Source organism: Tinamus guttatus, unplaced genomic scaffold, assembly GCF_059628265.1.
Source record: "Tinamus guttatus ecotype Peru unplaced genomic scaffold, ASM5962826v1 Tinamus_guttatus_pri_ptg000242l, whole genome shotgun sequence".
Taxonomy (NCBI): Eukaryota; Metazoa; Chordata; class Aves; order Tinamiformes; family Tinamidae; genus Tinamus; species Tinamus guttatus.
In genome coordinates, this window is record NW_028288776.1 from 7449392 (window position 1) to 7470769 (window position 21378).

At 61.4% G+C, this 21378-nt stretch overlaps 2 protein-coding genes across 4 annotated transcripts in view; one reads left to right on the forward strand and one right to left on the reverse strand.

The window, feature by feature from the left end:
- The window catches only part of PIK3R3 (phosphoinositide-3-kinase regulatory subunit 3), a 65686-nt gene extending 57280 nt beyond the window's left edge, over nucleotides 1–8406 (reverse strand). For 2 of the 3 annotated variants that reach the window (XM_088526155.1, XM_088526154.1), the window contains exons 1-4: nucleotides 8079–8406; nucleotides 5550–5645; nucleotides 5309–5386; nucleotides 679–810 (exon numbers count right to left, since the gene is read on the reverse strand). In XM_088526155.1, the coding sequence (XP_088382281.1) occupies nucleotides 679–810; nucleotides 5309–5386; nucleotides 5550–5645; nucleotides 8079–8406 (634 nt within the window). Of the gene's footprint in view, nucleotides 1–678; nucleotides 811–5308; nucleotides 5387–5549; nucleotides 5646–6361; nucleotides 6365–8078 lie in introns of all 3 variants that reach the window. The other variant, XM_088526156.1, reaches the window with a different exon arrangement.
- A 5566-nt stretch (nucleotides 8407–13972) lies between these two features.
- TSPAN1 (tetraspanin 1) lies at nucleotides 13973–18903 on the forward strand. The gene is made up of 7 exons (XM_010227665.2): nucleotides 13973–14042; nucleotides 16083–16289; nucleotides 16644–16718; nucleotides 17515–17613; nucleotides 17937–18074; nucleotides 18377–18460; nucleotides 18850–18903. Exons 1-7 carry the CDS (start codon nucleotides 13986–13988, stop codon nucleotides 18901–18903), a joined length of 714 nt encoding a protein of 237 aa, XP_010225967.2. The 5' UTR covers nucleotides 13973–13985.
- The last annotated feature ends 2475 nt before the right edge of the window (nucleotides 18904–21378 follow it).

Genomic DNA, 21378 nt, shown 5'->3' on the forward strand with positions numbered 1-21378 from the left:
CAGCATGACCCAGGCTTGTGGTTGTTCCTTCTGTGGGGTTTTCCCTAGGGAGCCCTGGTAGCCTGGGCAGGGTCTGTGGGGCAAAGTGCTCCAAGCGCCACGCTCCAGTGTCCCCAGTGTCCCCACAGTGTCACGTGTGGGTGGCAGGGCACCCCGTGCTGCAAGGTGGGATCCCCGGGAGCGCGGTGGGAAGCCCCGGTGCCTGCCCTCCTTGCAGCCTGTGGCTGCCCAAGCGCAGCACCGCGGGCTGCGAAATGCCCGTGCCCTTGTGCAACTCCGAGCGTGGGAGAGCATCGTCCTGGCGCTGCAGCAGCGCGGCCGGGCACATCCCTGTGGCTCCCGGCACAAAGGTTTTGGGGCTGGATATGTCCCCTGGGAATGACGCATCCGGGCTGAGCCCCTGGACACCCCGTCAGGAAGGTGCTGATCCCATGGGTGTCTCCGTGGGGGCCTAGCAGGGTGGCGTGTGCTCCGGGCTCCCATCCCGCTCTACCAGGAGCCCTCCCCACTCCCAGCTCCCATCCCACTGCTCCTGGGTCTGCACAACCCTCTGGAGAGGCCTCGTGCCATTTGCTCATATGTTCTTAGCCACAGTGATTCCTGGGAGCAACCACTTCCCACGGGACGGATAGGAAGACGGAGGGAAATCCCCGCGCGCGAAGCCCCGGCGCCGCTCACCTTGGGCCAGGCGGAGCAGGTCGGCATGGGCGGCCGCGGGGATGACGGGGGACGGCAGCTCCTGCAGGTACCACGTCAGGGCCTGCGCCAGCGTCCGGCTGTCGTAGCGCTCCAGGTCCACGGCGGAGGCATCTGCAAGGAGAGAGCGGGGCAGCCCGTGACCCTCTCCGGCAGCAGCCGGCCAATATTCCCGCGCCAGCAGGAATAGCTGCCAGCAGCTCCCTAGCATCAGCAGTGGAGCTCCGGCTTCCCAGCAGAGCGGCAGCACCGCGGGCCCTTCTCCGGCCCCTCCGGACATGGAGCTGGACCCCAAGCCCACGCCAGGAGGGGCTGCTTTTAAAAACACCCTGATCAAAGCTCCCGATTTGTCCCCATGCCCACCAGCCTGCCTAGAAATAAAGCCTGGCAACTGGAGCAGACGATGCAACACCGAGCGATGCAACACTGAGCGATGCAACACCGAGCAATGCAACACCAAGTGACGCAAAACCAAACGATAGAGCACCAGTCGATGCAAAACCCAAGGATGAAGGATCAAATGAGGCTCCCCGGGTTGCTGCTGCCCGGCATCGTCCCCAGCGCTCTGCAGCGCAGCGAGGGTGGCCCGGCCGGCGCCGCTTGCGCCAGCCAAGATGCAGCCGCGGCCGGGCAGCGGCGAAAGAGGCTCCCGGGATGCGCAACACCACAGCTGGGAGAGATCCCGCGGGAAGGGCTGAGCTCACGTGGAAGCGAGCCCAGGACGGGGTCAGCGCTCCAACGGAGGTGCCAAGGGCGGGAGCCCGCGCGGGGCCGTGACTTCAGCGCATCCCTTGGGAAGAGCCGGCCTCGGAGCCGCCGCCTCGTGTGTTTTTCTTGGAGGGCCGGGAGGTGGCTGCCCATGGGGCCACGTCCCCTTTCGCAAAGGCCTCCTCGAGCTTTCGAAACCTGCCGCTGCTTCACACCGCTCCGAGGGCCCATGTCTGGAAACTCTCCTCCTGGGAGAAATCTCAGGGAAAGAAAAGGGGGGAGAGCGGAAATCGCCAGATATTTGGGACTGGCTGAGATGTTTTGTTTGTAGAAACTGAACTCTTTGCCTACATGGGAATATCAGAGGCGCGAGGGGAGAAAAGCAGATTTTGCACGTTCCTAAAGGAGGTGTTTTAAGACCCGACTGGTTGATTTGCTGTGATCTGTGAATTTGACACAGCTAGAACCTTCTTGCTCCCTTTCTTTCCCCTAATTCTTGGGTTTTATCCCAGAATGCAGCTTACTCAAATCAGCAGAATATTGGGAGATGCCTCATTTCCGGAAAACTGGTGTTTTTCAACAGAAAAACGCTCAAGCCTTTAACCATCCTGACTGGCCATCTGTGGCCTCGCTGCCTTGCAGGGACCGGGAACTCAGGGGACAGCATTAGGCACCAAAAATAGCCAAAAAAAAAAGCTCCTTCCAAAGGAGAATACAGGGAGAGGGGATTGGGAAGGAGCGGGAGCCCCTGGCCCCTTGGGCCGGTGGGGGGTCCTGGCAGTGCCAGCGTGTATGAAAGGAAAAGCACAAAAACGGGATAGAAATCACACAGCTCCCTTATTTACAGGCTGCCGCTGTCTCCCTGTCCTGTGCCCGGTATTTGGCCACGCAAGCGGCCAGCAAAGATGGAACAACCCGGGGCAAAACCTTTAGCCCTGCAGCAGCCGCTGCCACACGCTCTGCAAGCCCCCGTCCTCGGAGCGGGCCGGCTGCATTCCCGCGAGCCTTGGGCTCCCGTTCCCGCAGGCTGCGCCCTGCCCGGGCTCTGGCACTGGGTTTTGCAGCGGACGGGAGGGTTTTGCAGGCGCCTGTCCCCTTGGCAGCGGCAGCCGCGCGCACAGGGGCCGCTGCGGTGTCAGACGGCGCGGAGCTCCGAGCGGGATTGCCGCCCCGGCCTGGCCACGCTCCCGCCGGGAGCGACATTTTCCTCCTGCCATGGAGACTGTGTTTTTCTTCTTCATTTCCTGCCCTGGCACTGCTGCCCTGGGTTGTTTTGAAGAGGCTGCCACCGGGCAGCTGCGTTTTAACAAAGAGCTCTCTTTGGAGAGGGGAAACGCCAGGCAGGCGCATGCGTGTGCACACACGTGCAAGCTGCATGCACACACATGCAAACACGTGTGCACACACGTGCAAGCTGCACGCACGCATGCCCAGGCAGCCTAGTCCTGCCTGCTGCGGAGATTCCGGCTGGGACCCGCCGCGGTGCTGCTGGTGCTGGCACGGATTGGGAGAAGCAGCCACAATCTGTTCCCGAAGCCGGGGAGAGGCTCTGCACATGGGCTCCAGCCCGAGGCGATTAGCCCCGGGAGCCGGCGCTGCCTAACGAGCTCATTTGCATGGAGCAGGCGCCTCCGGCAGCCCTTGGTGCTGTCGAGCTGCCCGGAGAGGAGCCGGATGAACATGAGGAGCTGCAGGAGAACCAGGGGCCCAGGGGCCATGGCTGGTCTCCTTCCAGCAGCACAGTAAGGGTTAATGGCAGAGGCTTCCCAGGCAATTACATCCCGGCTGGAGCGTGCGGATCTGCTCGCTCAGTATCCAAGGGGGATGATAAGCAGCTCTAAGAAGTTAATGATGCTGCAGGATGAGTCATTGCTCTCCCGCCGCTCTCCAGATGTTGCAGCCCGGTCCTGCAGGCCCCCGTCCCTCGCTGAGCCCTGGATAAACGAGGGGGACTTCCCATCTGGGCACCCTTCACCGGGAGGCATCCAGAGAGGTGCTTTTGAGGATGGAAAGGGAAAATGCCCCAGGAGCCTCCAGAGCTCCTTGGCAGCGGGATGCAAGGGCTGATGCAGCACATCCCACCAGGGAGAGCCCAGCCTGTGCCCCTTCCATGCTGGGGTGCCCAGAAAAAATGCAGGCATATGGAAAAACGCAAACGCAAAATATGAATCCTTTGGGGGTCTCCAGCAGTGGAGATGCCCAGAGTGACTCATGGGCAGGCCCATCCCGAAAGCATCCGAGCTGCAGGGGGAACGTGCGGGCTCCAAGCGCCGGGCGCCCGGTGGGAGCTCTCCCGGAGCGAGCGGAGCCGGGAGCCGGGGGCTGAGTCAGGCTGGGCAGGAAATACCAGGACCTCTCTGGGCCACTCCAGCTCCAGCTCCGGCGTGAGGAAGCCGCCCCGCGGCGCCCGGCCTGGCTGTGGGCGCGGAGGGCGCCGACACAAGGGAATTTTTCCCTGGCTTTGACTCAGTGTCTTTGCAATGGACCTAGGCCAGCCCCCATGCCGGGATCCACTGTCACCTGGGACAGTCCCTGCCACCCATATGGGACCCCTGAAAGCCAGTGAATGCCTGGACACTCCCCCAGCTCCATTCAGCATCACCAGCACGAGGACGCAGGAACGCAATTCCTATAGGCTGCTTTCCAGTGCTCCCTGCCCAGCACCAGCGCCCGGAGTGGGGGAATCGGTGCCGGCTGCTCCGGGCTCGGTGTGATGCTCCCGCCCGGCTCCGACTGCCTAGCAGCAGCTCCCGGGAGCCGGAGCCACTGACGGAGCGGCCGGGCCGGCGCAGCCTCTAATCCGCTCCGCGTCCTGACCTAATTCCCGGGCACGTGAGCGTGTCTCCAGGCAGAGCGCGCGGCACAGCGGCCGCACATCAAAGCCGGCAGGATGGCAGCGCAGCCCAGCACGCCCGGAGACAGCAGCTCCAATCCGCGGAGCGGCGCGGGAGCCCGGCTGCCACGGCTGGGGCTCGGGGGGATCCTCTGCTGTCTAATAAGGATTGAGCACACGCGCGGCGATCGCGCCTCCTGCATGGATACAAGACCCCTCTGTCAAATGGGGTTGCGTTTGGGCATTGCAATAGCGTGAGCTTTTGTTTTCTCCCCTTAGGAAACCAGACTGAATGGGCAGGGGTGTGGGGAGCCACCTCTTTACTTTCATGCAGGTGCATTTTTCCCTGGAGAAACCTCCTCCCTCCCCACGGAAATTCAAGACAACTGAGGGTTTTTTTTAGCACAGAAAACACCCTGTTCTCTTTGACACATTAAGTCTGGGGTCAGGAAACCAACACCTGAACCTTTTCAGCCCCTACTCCCTTTTCCGCGCGCTCTCTAGCAGTTTTCCTGCCGTGGCTGCCAAATACCAGCATAATTGGGGCATTCATGGGGAAGCCGAAACCCCCGGTGGGAACAGAGAGCCCTTCCCGACACCCGCGTTTCTCCACAGCTGAGACCTGGCTTCAGTTCCAGCCAGCCCCGCACCGCGGCTCTCCCCACGGCGGAGGAAGCAGCGCCGGGTTGAGCCCTGGCAAACTCACGCCACGGCCTCACGTATGCGATGCCATGGTCCGCCCGCCCTCCCCGCGGCGCCGGCCCCGGCGGGACGCGGCGCAGGGAAGCGATGAGCTCATGCTGCTGGATATAGCTCTGCCATCCGCTCGGGCGCAGCTGGGGCACGTGGGCTCGCAGCCCTGCCAGGACGGGGCCGCGCGCCGGTGCCGCAGTGCCGCCCTCTGGGCACCCCTGCCCGCTCAGCCGCTCCTGCCCCGCTGCCAGAATCCAAGCATCTCGCAGCTGGCACCGCGTCCCCTTGCCCCAGAGCCGGGTTTCGGCGCGGGGATGAATTTGCTCCAAGGTGGCAGCTCCCGCCGTGCCCGAGCAGGGCCATGCGGAGGACACTCACCCGTCAGAAGAGCCTGCTGCAGCTCGGGGTCGTCCAGGGTGCCGGGAGCCGATCCGTAGGGAGCCTCGCCATCCTGCCCTGGAGAACGGCCAGAGAGAAGGTCAGAGCAGGGCCGGGTGCCGCTGGGAGCACCGCGCCAGCCGCGGCTCCTTGCCCCTCCGTGCCCCTGCTCCGGCTCGGCCCAGGCCTGGGGACCATTGCTCCTCCCGCCCACGTGTCCCACCTGGAAAGGTGCCGGTACCTTTTCTTTCCAGCGCCTCGATGAGCCTCGCTACGGTGGGTAGGGCCTGCTCGGGGAAGCCGGAGACCTCGGCAGCCTCTGCCTGCCCGGAGAGCCCTGTGTGGAGAGAGGAGAGCTGGGGCCGCCGCGCCGCCTCGGCCAGCCGTGCCGCGGGCATCGGAGGCGCCTTCCTTGGGGCCCGGGACAGGACAGAGCTGCCACTTGGGCACAGCAGCAGCCAATGCTCTGGATCGCACACGTCCACCTTCGGAGGGTCTGTCACGGGAAGAGCAGCCCCCGGCCAGGTGCCCCTGTGCTGCCCGCAGGGCACCCGCCTGCCCCTCTCCTTTGCCAAGTCCTGGGGGGCAGAGCACCCTGCCCAGTGCCCCCCGTGGGATGCCACCCCAAAAGGCAGCTGCAAACATCCCGTGGGGGCCCTCCGGACATCGGGATGGGGTTATCACAGGAGCTGTCAGCTCCTGGAGATGACCTGGCCCAGGGGACCCTGACAGACGCGCTCAGGCCGATAAGAGGGACCCGCTCCGGCCGCTGGAGTGGCAGCCATGAGAGGGACACAAGACCCAAGGCAGGCAAGGGCCACCCTGCATCCCACAGCCCCATGGTGCAGAGGCTGCTGAGGCCTGTCCGAGTTGTGGCAGCAATGGCCAGGGGTGCACACACCCCAGCTGCCCATCCCAGCCCAGCCAAAAAATGTTCCCTGTTTTGGGCAAGGTCCTGCTCTGCAACCAGCTCCGGACGGGGAGATTTTTCCAATGGCAGCACCATAACTGCTCCTGCGCTGCAGTCCCAAAGAGACTCCCAAACATTCCCACCTGCTGTCAGTCCAGAATGGGGTCGGGAATGCTGGAGCTGACCGCTTGGCCCTGGCAGGGATGGGGAAGGGAGCATTTCTCTCCTTGCTTCACTGAGGGCAGCCAGCAGCCCAGTAGGTTGGACCCGTATGTGGCCCATCAAGGGCATGTGGATGCCATTTGGAAAGGCTGGAATGGCAGGAGCTCCTTTGCTTGCCCAGCGTGGAGAGCAGCTTCGCTCTCATGGAAATGCATTAGGAGGAATCGGAGCAAATTGAATAAAGATCCCGCGTGCCCGCATTCCGCCGAGCTGCAGCCCAGCCAACTTGCTCATTAGGGTTTCTCCATTTTCCTGAGAAAGAAAGGAAGCTGTATATCCTCTGGGGAGATGGGTCTGGGTGTGCTCCCGCCTCTTGCAGAAAATCCCTGCACTGCCATCCCGCATCCCGGGGCCCGGCCTGGCACCCTACGGCACCGAGTGGGCAGGGGCAGCGTGAAGCTGCTGTGGGGAAACGCGCGTTCGAGCCGGCCAAAGCAAACATCCCTCAGAACCTCCTCCTGCAAATGGAAACATTAAGAGAATATTTGTCCAAAAAAAAAAAAAATCAAAAAACCACCACCCTTCTCTTCCAAAAAACCAAAAAACTTTGGAGTTTCTTTTTTCCATTATGGAGAAAACCCAGCACGCCAGATTTTGGCTCAAACCAACACCGGATGATACAGCTGTCCCGTGCTGAAAGGACGATGCCACGAGGATGATTTTGGTGGCATTCTGGCCACGAGTGTGTCCTGGGACCCCCAGCTCATCCCCCCGGTCCTGCTCCGTGTCATTGGCACTTGCTGCTGCTCCCCCGGCAAACCCAGCACCGCACGATGGGCCCGGCCTTTTGGGGAGAGTTTTAGGGGGGAAAATCTTAAAAGTCTCCTTGGTGGCACATGTGTACGGGGACTCGGCCAGCACGTGTCCGGCAGATGGCAGCATCCCCTATCCATTTGCCCCCGAATCCTGCCTTTATGGGCTGTTCCTTAACAGAAAGTCTTAATTTATATATATTTTTCTATTTATTTCTTTTTCCTGGTCTTGCCTGAGCTCTGCATCAGGTGTGTGGTTCCTGATGGAGCGAGCTGGCAGCACAGGCTAAATCCAAATCTATGGTTCATGGATGGGAAAAGCTGTGAGTGGCCAAGGCCCAGGGCTGCCCGTCTCTGCCCGCGCAAGGCCGGGGAACCGGAGCTTCACCCAGGGCTGCCGGGTTGGTTTACTGGCCTACCTGGAGGCTTCTTCTCTTCTATTTTCCCTGTTTGCTGGACATTCTGCATTGCTCTGCAGTCCCTCTGGCCCCAGCGTGCTCAGCCCTTGGAGCAGCGAGGACGGAGAGAGCCGCGAGTGAGCCCAGGATCCTGGGATCCCGGGATCCCGAGCTGGGTGAGAGCGCCGGGCCCCACAGCATCCTGCAGGGAGCCCTGTGTCCCAGTGCGGGACACAAAAGCTCCTGCCAGACACAGACGCCTGCCCAGTGTTGGTAGGACCATTGGACATGGGACCTCGGGAGGATGTGCTGAGTGCGACAGGAGGAACGTGCCGACTCCGGAGCTGGGTGGCAGGGCCGAATCAGCCCGGCCATGCTGTGCTCTCTGGCACCCCTTCCATGGCCACCCCCATGCCCTGGCACAGGGAAATCCTGGGGCAGGAATAGCCCCCGCTGCCACCCCATCGCGCCATCGCCCCGGCACTCACCCCAGGGCTGTCCGCTGGACATGGGGGTCCCGGTGGGCGTTGGGGGCACAGGCCGTGGCCTGGTCTTGGCAGCGGTGGCCGGGGCGCGTGCGGGGCCCATGTACTCCACGTAGGTGCCGGGGAAGTCGCCGCGCTCCTTGGTGCGCTCGTTGAAGCCGCTGAGCCAGCCCTGGGGGCTCCGCTCGTCGCCGTCCTGGTAGCCGGGGGCGCCGAGCAGCGCGGCCCTGCTCACGGTGAGCACGTCGCCGGGGCGCAGCGCCAGGTCCTCCTCCCGCTCCTTACGGTACTCGTAGAGTGCCCGGTACTGCAGCGCCTCCGGAGAGGCCATGGCCACCGTCACGCTGCCCGCGTGGCCCTGCGCCCGCCGCTCCTGTCGGGCATCGGGGTGTCACCAGCGGCTCCGGCAGGATTTCCTTGCCTATCCACACTCGGAAAGTGGCCCCCAGAGAGCCGTGGGTGGCCCCGGAGGCTCCGCAGGCTGCCGGCGCTTGCTCAGGTGCTGTTGAGCAGCCCACGCAGCAGCAGAGAAGCGATGGAGGCTGCTCCGGTGCCAGGCGCGGGCGCAGTCCTGGCTCAGCCCTGCTCTCTGCCCTTCATGCGCGCGTCGCTCAGCGCTCCCGGCCGGCCGCTCTGTGGGAGGGAAGCGCAGCAGCGCGTGAGGAGCCCGGCCGCTCACTCGGCTCCCGCTTCCCAGCGGGGATGGGACCCTGCGCGGGAGGGAAGTGCGGGCGGGAGTGTGGAAAGTAGGGCAGGAGAGCAAGCAACGCGCGTCTCCAGGAGCAGCCGCCTGCCGCACGCAAGTCCCGCGGCCGCGGAGCCGGCGCGCGGAGCAGCAGGCGACCCCCCCGCTCCAGGATGCATTTAAAATCCTGCAGCCGCCCCAGCTCCCCCTGGACCCCCCTGCCCGGCCTTACCCGCCGCAGCGGAGCCGCAGCCGCAGCCGGAGCCGGGGCTGCGCCGCGGTGATGTCAGCGGGCGCCCCCCCGCCGGTGCCCGGGCCCCCCCGGCTCCGCAGCGCGGCGCAGCGCGGCGGGGCGGGCGCTGCAGCCCGGCCTTGCAGGGCGGGTTTATCCCCCCGCTCCTTCCCCAAAACGCTTCCCGGTTGCAGCCGGATCGCAGCCACCCCCGGCTGCCACCTCCTTGCTGAGCTGGGGGAGAAAATCAGCATCCCCCGATGCCCCTCTGCTGCCCAGGGAAGGCCCGTGGCACAGGAGCAGAGCGGCTGCATGCAGCGAGAGCGCTGGGTCTCAGCGCCCTTCTGCTGCGAGCTGCTCTCCCTGAGGTGCTTCGTGTCTCCCTGAGTCGCAGAAGAGTCGCCTTAGTTTGGGCATGGATGAGGTGCCCAAATGTCTGGGCGCGGAGATGTTTGGTGTGATGCTACCAGAGGCACGGAGGTTTCATTTATTTATTATTGTTATTATTATTTTAATCCTTGCTTCTCACGCTGCTCCTCTGAACCAGTGATTGCCCGGTACCTTTGCCGCAGGTTGGGCATCCTAAAAATAGATGGCACCTAAAACAGGAGCTCTGGGAAGCGCACTCTGCCTGAATCCAGGCCAGCGCTGGAGCCGCATGGGAAGGCTGCGGCACCAGGAGCCGGGAGCACCCGTCCGTGCAGGAACAGCCCTTCAGGAAGGAGACGCTCTTGGGCTCCAGGAGAAACCAAGGCATGAGTGGAGACTGCACGGGTGCGGGTGCAGCGGGAGCTCCGGTGCTGTCTCCTGCATGAATCCTGGCTCCAGATGACAACTTCTTGCCACGCTTTGACAGCTGAAGTTTCCTTTGCAAAGCCACAAGGAGCAGAGCTGCTGGGAGGTCACGGGGATTTGGCCGGAGGCCGTGGAGGGGATGGGGAGCACCTGGCCCAAAGGCCTCACGCTGGTCCTGGCACCCAGGGACGCTCTGTCGGAGCGGCACCAGCCTTCAGGCGGATGGAGAATCCCGCAGGAACATCCCCAGTCTCCTAGAAACAGTGCACCTGGATCAGGGCCAAGGCATGGGAGCCCCTGTGCTCTGTTCCGAGGATTCAGGGCAGGATTGAGGTGCTCTCCTCCAGAGTGCGGCCACCCCCAGGGCTGACAAAGGGGGAATTCAAGGCTGGGCGCTCATTCTGGGGCTGGGAAATTTGGGGAAACTGAGGCCGTGTGCCTGGCACGGGGTGAGCAGAGCAGGGCGGGAGGTGCTTGGCCCTTCTCGGCCGTCGTCTCGGCCCAGCGCCGGCCCCCGCGGGGTCTGGCTGCAGCTGCATTCACTGGGATCATGCACAGCCCTCACAGCCCTCCCTCCGCTCCCTTCCCAGCCCAGATCCTGCAACAGCTGCTGGGCTGGGACTACAAGGGCTTTTTCTCCTCTCTTGCTGGCACCGCAGCTGCTGGGACGGAGCTGGAGCCGGTCCTACCTCCCGCATGGCAACGGACAGCCCGGCTCGTTGGGACCATGGGCAGAGCCCGGCCTGGGGGGGCATCAGATGGGTTTGGGGATTCATCAGTGGGGGGTCTTCTTTGGAAATCCAGGGAAACCAGGGCAGTGCTCCCATGCACTAGGTTTATCCTGATGGGCATCCAGAGGGAATTCAATACCTTATCCTGTTCTGAGCAGGGAGCTATGCCTTCTAGGACACATCTGGAGCTGCCTGCCAGGCCCTGATTAGCTCCACGTCATTCCTTGTTTGCCTAATGAGCAGGGAGCGCGGGAACACAGGATTTGCCATCTGTCTCCCTGCTGGGGCACACGTCTCCTTAGCAGGACCAGCCTCTCTTTCCTCATGCCTTTAGAAGAGGCTGTATCCTGTTTTTTCCTTGCTTTTGGGGAAAGCCCTCCACGAGTGCTGCTGCCGGAGGCCCCCGGCCGCCCATGCTGGTGGGATGTGACGTGGGGAAGACGGATGAGGACCGGAGAGTGGCTCCGGAGCGGAGAACCCCTCTGGGAAGCGGCGCCCGCGCGGGGCTGTCCTGGCATGACCCGGCGGTGTCCTCGTGACCACCACGGCTCCCATTCGCAGCAGCTGCTGCCTCTACGCAGCCCCTAGTAATTAATCTGGGAGGGATTTATCCATCTTGGACACATGAGAGCGTGAGAAAACGTGACATGCAGAGGTGCTGGCAGCCGCCGTGGATGAGCCCGAGGAAGCGGAGCGCGATGCGCTGGCAGGGACGCATCGCCCACCCTTCATTAACAAAGCCATAATGTGCTGCGCTCCCCTTGCCTCCTCTCTCTTCTGCGTGACTCGGGGCCCAGATCCACTTTTTGGACGCTTTGTAATTCTGCACACAGCCAAGCAGGAGAAAGACCCCAAAGCTGGGAGCTGCAGCCAGGTTATCTATTTGGTTTTGCACCCTTGTGCCTCCTGGAACTGCAGGAAATCAATGATTCCTCTGGTCACAGCGGTCTGGGTTTTGTTTGTTATAGATAGCGCTCCAGTTTGCTTACGATCGAGGTGTCCCTTCAAAGCTGCAAATTGAAATCTGTCACTGTCAAGAGGTCAAAAGCTCTTGGCTCCTTTAGAAACCTGGTTCTGTTTCAGCAGGAAAAGGAAACACTGATGAATTAGATGCCAAATGCATTAACTTTGATTTGCCGATATCCAGCCTGGCTCATCCCTGGTGCACTGTCCAGGGACACAGGGTGTCACTTCCCGCTGGTCCCCATATGAACATCCTGGCATCTCCTGGGCACTGCCTGACAGATGTTTCCAGCCCAAAACATGTGGCGGGTGCCTGTTGCAAGGGAATCTCCCAGCTGGAGCTTCACAGGTGACTGCTGAGACAGTCCTTGTGCTGGTTCCCATGCAGGACAGATAGGAAACGGTGAGCAATAATCCCATCGTTATCCCCCACCACCTGGATGGGGCCTTGTGCCCTTTGCAGCAGGTCTCTCTGCCCACCTGAGCTGCCAAGGCCTCTTACAGCAGGGCCTGACTGTCAGCAGGCTGGAAATTCAGTGTTTCGTCCCCCCAAAACACCCCTGTGCACCTGAGGGCTGTCGTCTGATGCTCTCCATGCAAGGGGCACTTGCCTTTGGCTTAATGCTTCCAGCAGACCTGGAGGCAGGACATCCACTTCCCATCTCGCACCATATATGAGTATGAAGCTCCAGGACAGACCGCTGGGAAGTGATGGAGTGCGAGCAGGGCACTGGACCAGCCGGGCCTCTGGGATGACCATGAGGAGGCACTTCTGCAACCCTGCGGAGAGGGGGCCATGACAGCCATGCGCTGCGCTGCGGGGTGGCAGCTCGGGGCTCGGCAAGCAGCGGGGCAGCCGGGTGCTCGGATGGGTTGACAGGGATCCGGCCACGTCGCCGATGCAGAGGGATGCGTGGGAATGCCGCCCGGCCCGTTCTGCTGTCACGAGATCAGGCGTTCCCAGGGAGCCAGAAAAGCCACCCTGCGCTCTCTAATTGGGCTTGGAGGTGAAGGCAGTGGGAAACATCCAAAACCAACTAACCTGCCTAGTTAGATGCCGAGGAGCCCAGCTAAGCGGCTCCTAGCTCATCCTTTTAGTGCCCCAGTGACTGGGACAAATCCCAGCTAAGCCAGTGGCATTGCCAGCCCCCAGCTCCTGCAGCCAGAGCTCTGCACGCGTTGGGAGAGGAGCCCAGGTGCCACAGACAGCAGCAGAGCTCGGCGGTGGCTCCCTGCAGCGTCCGTGCGGCCTCGGGCCGGGTCGGCTGCCGATGCCCATCTCGGTAGGAGCAGCCTCTTGTCTGCATGCGCCTGGACCACCCAGCACAGCCCCAAGAACAAGGTGGGAATGGGGACTGGCCCGGGCACGCACGGCACCAAGCCCGTCTCCCACAAGGGCGTTTTGTCCCGTCTCCCGCAGATGCGGAGAGGACACGTGTTGTTGTGACCTTGCCGCAAACACTGAGGCCTTTGACAGGATCGTTTTTGGGGGCGGGGGCGGTGTTGGGCTGGGATGGGGCATCCTTGGCGCCAGAGGCGCTGCCTCGGGGCTGCCAGGCCGCTCGGCCGTGTGCCTGCTCCTGCCGGACTGCCTGGACTGCAGCCTTGGCCTGGCTGGGCCCCGGTGAGGTGACTTTGCGCCGCCGAAACGCATCCCGGTGCTGGCGGGGAACTTGCCGGAGGGTCGGGGGGGGTCCTTGTCCTCCCGTGTCCTCCTGCTCCCCGTCCGCCGGAGAGCGCCGTGCTGTGACAGCAAACGGCGCCGGCGCGGCCGCACACGGCGGAGTGTCCCCAGCCGGTCCCTGTGCCTGCCCTGGCTGGCAGGGCGCAGAGGGGGACAGCGTGCTGCCAGCCCCAGGGGGTCCCGTCGTGCTTCTCCATGTGGAGGAATGAGGTTTGGAGCAGGAAGTGGGGCTCACACGGGTTTTGGGGCACCCACAAGCCATCCTTTGCCAGCCCTGCTGCCTGCTCATATTCCCAGTGATGGGGGCATCAGCCCTCCGTGTCCGGGGGCAGGAGGATGGGACATCGGATGCGCCAAGAGGCCACAGTGATGGATGCAGGTGGCAGCCACCCCGGCCACGCTCGGCCCTTCCGGCCGGTGCCTTTTGGCACCAGAGGGCAGCAACCACCAGGCACCCCGCGTGGCCGAGTCACTTTGTCGCCGCACAGGGGGTGGCCGTGGGCGGCTGGGCGCTGCCTTGGGCCGGGCACGGTGCGTTCTCCATTGGAGGAGGCGGCTGCCACGTAGGGACTCACCTGCTTAAAGGCGGGCAGGTGGCGCAGGTGCTGCACTGGGGTTGGCCGAGTCTCTGGGAGCTGCTCTCTGCTCAGGTAGGCTGGAGCTGGGCTTGGGGGCCCTGGTGCGCCCCGAGGAGCCTCCCTGCTGTGGGAGGTGACTTTGCTGCCCCTCACTGCAAAGCTGCTCTGTGGCTCAGCTTGCCCTCCTGCAGCTCCCCCGGGCTCCTGCTCATCACAGATCTCTTCTCTCCCCAGGTGCAAAGATGGGGTTCTTCACGTTCATCAAGGTCATGATGATCCTCTTCAACCTGACCATCTTTGTAAGTGCTCTTCTGGGCTCTGCTTGGCCTGGAGGTGCCCCCTGCCCAGGGGGGATGTAAACCTCGTGCCCACCTGAACCACCCTCCCAAAGTGGGGATGAGGCTGGAGCAGGTGGCGACCGGGGAGGCTGTGCTGTGGATGGGGTGGGTGACACTGGCTGCCATGGGCTCTGCTCCCTCCTGGAGCAATATGGGGCTCTGAGCAGGTAGGTGCTGGCGGGATTTTAGGAGCCTGTGGGGCACCAGCCCTGGTGGCTGCCTGTTCTTGGCTGGGAGTCTTTCCCTGTGGTGGGGCAGGGCAGCCCGGGCTGGGCAGCAGAGCCCAGGGCTGGCAGGACCTTGCCGAGTGTCCCCTGGGGTGTGGTGGCCAAAGTCCAGAGCGCAGTGAAGCAGGGGGCTGCGGTGAAGCAGGGGGCTGAGATGAAGCAGGGGCTGCGCTGGGGACATTGGCTGTTGCATCAACCCAGGTGTCCCTGCCCGGAAAGGGTGGCTGGAGGCGCTGGGCACTGGAGAGGGCCACTCGCGGGTCCCTGCTGGGGGTGCCCATCTCCCCCGGGCAGCAGCCTGGGTGTGTGGTGGGACTGGAGGTGTTGGGGCTCCTGGGGCATGTGCAGCTGGGGATGGTAGCAGAGGTCCCTTGCAGCTGCTTTGACTCTGCTGGAGCAATCAAGCCACCTGGAAGGGTGCCTGGACTGGCACCTCTTTAGAAAGGGAGGAGTGGAAAGTGAAGCCCAGAAGCTCGAAATACTCCCCCTTGAAGCTGCAGGGTGGATGTCCTGGCTGCATGGGTTGGGTGAGATCCTGACCAAGGGCAGGGCTGGGCAGGGCGGCCGCTGTGGAAATGGCCTTGAGCTGATCTTGAGAGGTGCGTAGGAGTGGCTGGGGCCAAGTATTGCTCAACCGGGTGAGCAGGGCTCCTGCAGCCGGGAGGGAGTTGGCGGCAGCGCCTGCCCTGGCAGCGAGATGGTTCCTGGTGCCCGAGCGGGATGCCTGGAGCCTGCGGTGCCCTGAGGTGCCTCCATGGAGGCAGGGTGCCAGGCTGACCAAGTGTGGCGTTGCCCTAGGAAAGCCTGGGGAGCAGAGGAGCTCCTGCAGCAGCTCCTTGCTCACCTCCCCAGCCTGTGTGTGGGCTGTGCTGGCAGAGAGCAGGGCTGCCCCTTCCCTGGAGCTCCCAGTTCCTTTTCTGCCCAAGAAACATATAAATAGCAGTTTGAAAAGATTGGGGATGTGGGAATAGAGGCAATGCTGAGCAGGGACTCCATCTGCTTCCCTGGAAGGCAGACAGCAAGATGGCTGCTGCTCCCCTTCCTCAGGGCCCTGGCCTGGCTGGAGGTGCTTGCTGTGCCCTGAGTAAAACTTGGAGGGGCAGGGGAAGGAGAGAAGGAAAGGAGTGGAAAAGTGCTCCCTGCCTGAGCCTGCAGGATGGGGGGTAGGGGGGTATGTTGCAAACAGCCCTCATACACACTGGCTTGGGGGAACACGATCTAGAAAACTTTAGGTTTTGTGCCTCGGGAAAGCGAGGCCATGGGCTGGCTGGGGAATGGGGCACAGTCCTGGACAGGGCTGCTGGGAGCCCCGAGCCTCTGCGGTGTCCTGGGCCGAGCCTGGCTCCTGCATCCCCCTGGGTGGTCTGCCCGGCTTTGGGGCCGCAGCATATGGCGAGGGGGAGAAGGTGCAGCAGGGTGCAAGGAGCACGGAAGCCTCCTGAGATCTGGCAAGGTCCTGTCCTGCTCCTCCTTGCTTCTGAAGAACTGAGTCCCCTCTTTTCCACTCCAGGTCTGGAGCAACTGTATTTGCATCTTGCCTGCCCCATATTAAGGCCTTCTGTTTTTTTGGGTGGTCTAGCTCCAGACAGTGGCTGTCCTCGCTGCCGGCCTGGGTTATGCTGGACAGCTAATGCTGCCTTCAAACTGCACTTGGGTGCTCCAGGAGAGGCTGAAATGTGCCAAAAATTCTTGAAAAATAAAGTTGTTCCCCTACTGATAACTCCTGCTCCCACTCTCTAGCTGTCCATGAACTCATGTGTCTCTTCTCTACCAGCTCGGTGGTGCGGTTCTGCTAGGAGTTGGAATCTGGGTCGTAGTGGATGAAGATTCCTTCTTCAAAATATTTGGGGCAATTTCCACGAGCCTCCTGCAGGTTGTGAATGTGAGCTACTTCCTCATTGTCATCGGTGCCATCCTGCTGATCATTGGCTTCCTGGGGTGCTGTGGAGCCCAGAAGGAGAGCAAGTGTCTCCTGATGTTGGTAAGGACGTGACTAGGCTCAGCAATGCTTTAGATCCTTATCAAGCCTCACCTGAGCTGGGTTTCTGGTGTGGGAGGCTGGAGGGTTACACTTCTCCAGGGAGATGTCTTTTCTGGGCCTTCCTCTGTGGCAGAAACGTTTCCTAAAAGGACTCTTAGATGCTCAGAGGCAGATGCAGGGCTTGAGGAGACCTCCAAGCCATGTTGCTTCTGTCTCTGGAGCAGAGAAGGAGGCCACAAAATGACTTTGAGGCCTGGGTGAGGCTCCTAGGAAATGAGCAGGTACAGCAGTTCACCCTGGTGGCTTGTGGACCATGACGACTGCTCCTGACCTCTCTCCCCTTGTGTCTCCTAGTTCTTCACAGTGGTGCTGATCATCTTCATTGCTGAAGTCGCCGCTGCCGTGGTAGCTCTTGTCTACACCGGTCTCGTGAGTGCCATGTTTGAATCTTGGGGCTGGGCTAATTGGAGACCTGTTCCATCCCCTTTGGGCCACCTTGGTTAAAAGTTGAGGGCTGTCTGCTCATCTTCAGCCCTGGCCAAACAGCACTTGGCTCTCTAGACTGCCCAGGAAAGCCAAGTGCATGTGCTGTGTCTTGTTAGCTTGATGTGTTGACTTGTTTTATGTTTGTGGCTTGGATTATGCGCAGAAAACAGGAGTTTCAATAACCCTGTAGAAGTGAGGATTATGATTTGAATTTGACATTTACTTTAAGAAAAGCAAACAAGCAAAATAAACAAAAACACATTAAGTCTTAGTTGGTGTTGGACTAGCCCCCCTCCTTCTCTGAGGGTAAGAATATTCAGTAAGAATACTGAAAAGGAAGTGCCAAATGCTTCATGCTGTGCAAACTCAACTCCTGATTAGATGCTAGAGAACCCATCCAGGAAGAGGTGACTACTTCAACACCAACACACTTCACCTCATTAGACACCAGAGAAGCCACCCACAAGGCAGACGTCATTAGGCAACCTGGCTTCCTTGCTTGTGCTGCTTAGTGAATGACTCACTTGTCATAAATAGTCTTGCTGGTGTGCGAGGAAAGTGTCAATGTCCCTGGGAAGGTGTCAGTGACCCTGGGCTGCAGTTATGGCAAGGCCAGGAGGTCCTTACTCCATATCTGATCTACCCTGCCAGCTGGGACATGAGATGGGCACTGGGGGCTTTTAGCTCCACAATGCTCCTCAGAACATCTCTGATGGTGGATTTCTGCCTCTTTTTCCAGGCAGAAACGCTGCTGACAGCTACAGTGGCTCCTCTGTTGAAGGACAAGTTTGGGAAGGACGAAAGCCTTACGCAGATCTGGAACGTCACGATGAATGAGGTGTGCTGAGCTGTGGGTCCTTCTGGCAGTGTTCTGGTGGCATGTAGCCCTGTGGGTTTGGTGGGATGGGAAGGTCCTCACCCTGGTGCACTCCACCAATCCTTAGGCTGTAACTGTCTCCCAGAAATCTGGGGTCTGCCTTTTTGGGATATAACCATGCTGGATTGCATGCCACATGCCCCCAAGAAGATCCTTGAACATCCCCACAGAGTCGGGTTGAAGCTGGGTGCCCCCACCATGGGTTGGACAGGGACTGACTGGTGGGGATGTGGATCCTCGGGAGACCTGGAGGATGTTTTCACTATTTCTCTCTCCCCCCTTAGCTCCATTGCTGCGGCTTAAATAACTACACAGACCTCACTGAGTCTCCTTGGCTTCAGAAGTACAAATCTTACCCTGCGCCCTGTTGCTCTGGAAAGCAACCATGCAATGAGACCCTTGCTGAGGAAAGCGACGTCCCGGTATGAAAGCACAAGCAGCGCTCGCTGCCTAGCGGAGCCTGTCGAGGGTTTGCCCTGGTAGGGGAGGAGGGATCACCCTGGAGCTGAGCCCAGAGGTGTAAACTTGGCCATCTCCCTGCCTCTTAGGGCTTATTTCCCCCAGTGTTGTGCTTTGATCTGAGATGTGTCTGAGTTGAGATGCTCCAGAGCAACTCCCTGCACATGAGGGGCAGTGGGAATCCCAAGTGGTGTGTGTTCCTGGGGGCTATACGCCAGCAATGTGGAATCTGCACTCGTCCTCACTCCTCTCTTGCTTCCTGCAGGGCTGTTTTCAACAGCTCCTGACCGAGATCAGGAAGAACGCAGGCGTGGTGGGCGGTGTGGCAGCCGGCATCGCGGTCTTGGAGGTGAGTGCCCAAGTGTCACCGCTTCAACACCTTGCACCTGGGGATGGGCACAGGGCTAGGGCTGGCCTGGGTGGCCGATGCTTGAGAAGATGCTGAAGGGGCCCTGTGGACCACTGTCATCCTCAAGGTGACGGCCAAGCCTTCCTCTGCAGGCACACTGGGCTCTTCCTCCTTGGGGAGGCTCAGGGTGATGCTGTGGACTGTGGCCTGGACTCACTTCTGCTATATAAGTGGCCTCAGTCCCCTGCACAGGGAGCTCTTAAGCAAGAGGGAGGAAGATGTGAAGATGAGGAGTAGCCAAAGTGCAAAAAGGGGGGTCTAGCTGAACCCCAGCCCCCAGGGCAGGGGGGAGCTGGCAGGGGAGCTGACTTGCTTTTTGCCACCCACAGCTCGCCTCGATGTCAGTTGCCATGTACCTGTACTGCCGCCTGGATGAGAAGTGACCTCCCAGCCTCAAGGGCGACCTGCCCGGTGGGCAGCGTCTGCAGCACGGTGCTCCCGGGGGTCCCCATCGCTCCCCGGGCCTGATGCTGTCCCGTGCACTGTGATTTTATAGCTGGTTTGATCTACTGAGCTGGGATCTGTAGAGTTCATATGTATATTTTTGTACTGATATGGCACAATGCATCTGTACAGAGATTTTTTTTTTTTTTAAGTCGGTGGGGGAGAAGTAGTTTTATTGGCTTTGCTGATGATGCTGAGACTTGTTGCTCCCAGCCCTGGTGGCGTGGGACCTCTCCCCTGCTGTCCCCAGGGCCCTGCCTGCCCGTGCTGTGCCAGCCCATGATCATGAGCCCCTCGCCAGGGGAGATGGAGGCTGGGACCAGTCCTGCTGCCGGAGCCAGCCCAAGTCTAGGTGACAAACACACCTTCTCCTGGGGCTGGGACCACTCCATGTGGTCCTGGGAAGGACTCAGGGCTGCTCTCTGCTCCCTGCCCTGGTGTGATGTGCAACCCTACAGGTCCCTGCTCCCTGGGCCGTGATCGGGCCCTGTGCTGTGATTTGTGTGGCAGAACCCCCTGGCCTGGGGGCAGCAGCTCTAGACCGTAATGAGGGAGAGGAGGGGGTGAGAATTGTTCATTTTTGGATATAAATTATTTTCTTGAGCTGATCTCTTGTACTTCAATAAAGACCTCTGACTCTACCACCATGGCTGGGGGAGAGGAATCAGTCCGGGGGCTGTAGAGGGGCCAACACAGGGTTGGGGAGCGGGGCAAGGAAAGGGGCCGGAGCTGTGGTGCTGACTCAAGAGGGAGCGACAAGCACAGCTGGGCTTGCAAAGGTGCCCTCCCTGCAGCAGCACCTTTCCCAGGAACAGCTTATCGTGACAGCAGGGGCTGGCTCTGCCCTGGCTTTTACGGGAGCTGGTAATTGCAGCAGGGCACGTGTGTCCCAGCGCCACCGTGCTCGCTTGGATGAACCTGTGGGAGAAAGTCCTGCTTCCTGCTACCGTTTTCCCCTTCCTCTGCTGGAGCCCAGTGCTGGCGGTGCCTTCTCCTTTCCTTTGAAAAGAAAAAGCCCCTTTAAAGAATGTGGCCAGTGGTGCTAGGACTGATCTCCCTCCACGCTGTGGGCAGCAAGGCCACCTTACCTCACGTGCTTGGTCGTGGCCGCAGCGGGGCCAGGTCCCCACCCTGTGACTCAGCTGGGAACAAGGTGACAGTGGCTGTGCCTCCCCTCCCACCCAGCATGGGAAAGCTGCCCAGTAAAGGCCCCAGCGGGCGGCTGGGGGAGGCCGGGGTTTTGTGGCCTGGTTGCTGCCGCCCTGGGCTCTGCGCCCGACCTGCCGGCCCCCCGGCGAGTTTCGCTGGCCACGCAGGGCGGTTGCCCTGGTGCTGTTTGCCCAGGCCGGCTCTGTCCTCCCCTCTTTCGGGGAGGGAAACCCGCAGGACCAGTTTCGCCTCCTCCCGTGTGGGGTGGCTGCTCGGCACCGGTGAAGGACAATTCCTCCCTGTGGCCTTGACGCTGCAGTGGCCCCCACGCCTCTTCCCAGCCCGATGTCGTGTGCCTCCTGAGCACTGGGAAAAGCTTCCTGAGGCAAACGTGGCTCAGGAGGGGCTCTGGGCTGTTTTGGCAGTGCCCTTTGCCGGTCCCATGCCAGGCCCAGCTCTACATGGCTATCGCACCAGGGCAATGGCGAGGACAGAGCACCCAGCACAGAGTCTGTCCCACCCAAGGTCCTGCACCCGGTGCCCTGTGAAGCTGGGGCAAGGCCAGAGTGGTGCCACATTTGCTGAGCATGTTTCCCTGCCATCCTCCAGCGATCGGAGCCTCCCCGCGCCACCACACGTCACCGGGTCTTTGGAAACCCTCGGACTGCTCCAGCTGCCCTTGAAGCTACGCTGATAATCTGTCATGGCAAGAACACCCCGTGGCACTGCCCCCCTTTGGGGGGACTCGCCCTCAAAGCAGCCCGAAACACCCCCAGGGACACGTAACTGCAAACTTCCTTATTGCGCCCAGGAAAGGCGTCCCCGGGTTTGCTCAGCGCGTGGCAGCGCCCACGTGCGTGTTGTGTGCCCACTTCTCGCACCCGTGACGCAGTTGTGCGCGGATGGGAAATGTCCCCTGTCAGGGAACGGCCCTGGAACCGACAGCGACGCCTCTGCTCCCTGCTCCTGCAGGCGCCGCTTGCAGCCGGCCACGGCCACAGCCCTTGGAGCGCCCAACCCACTGGCACCACATTAACCCCCTTGTGGGGGCCCAGGACCTTGATCATCCATGAAACTTCGCCCCTTTGAGGCAAAACATGGACTTTCCCCCTGCTGGGAACTGGGCATGTTCCCGCCTGGGGCTGGGCAATAGGGAAGAGGCTGGAGCACAGCACAGAGGAAGAGTGCCCGGCTCCTCATGGGCATGGGGCTGTGGACAGGAGTGAGGGCTGGAGCCCAGGAAGGGCACAAGCACCCAAAGAGCT

Bases quoted from the DNA above. Each gene is read 5' to 3' on its own strand.
- TSPAN1 (XM_010227665.2), top strand. From the start codon at position 13,986: ATGGGGTTCTTCACGTTCATCAAGGTCATGATGATCCTCTTCAACCTG. The intron at 17,614-17,936 runs GTGTGCTGAGCT...CTCCCCCCTTAG, and splicing joins GGAACGTCACGATGAATGAG to CTCCATTGCTGCGGCTTAAA. The intron at 18,075-18,376 runs GTATGAAAGCAC...TGCTTCCTGCAG, and splicing joins CTGAGGAAAGCGACGTCCCG to GGCTGTTTTCAACAGCTCCT.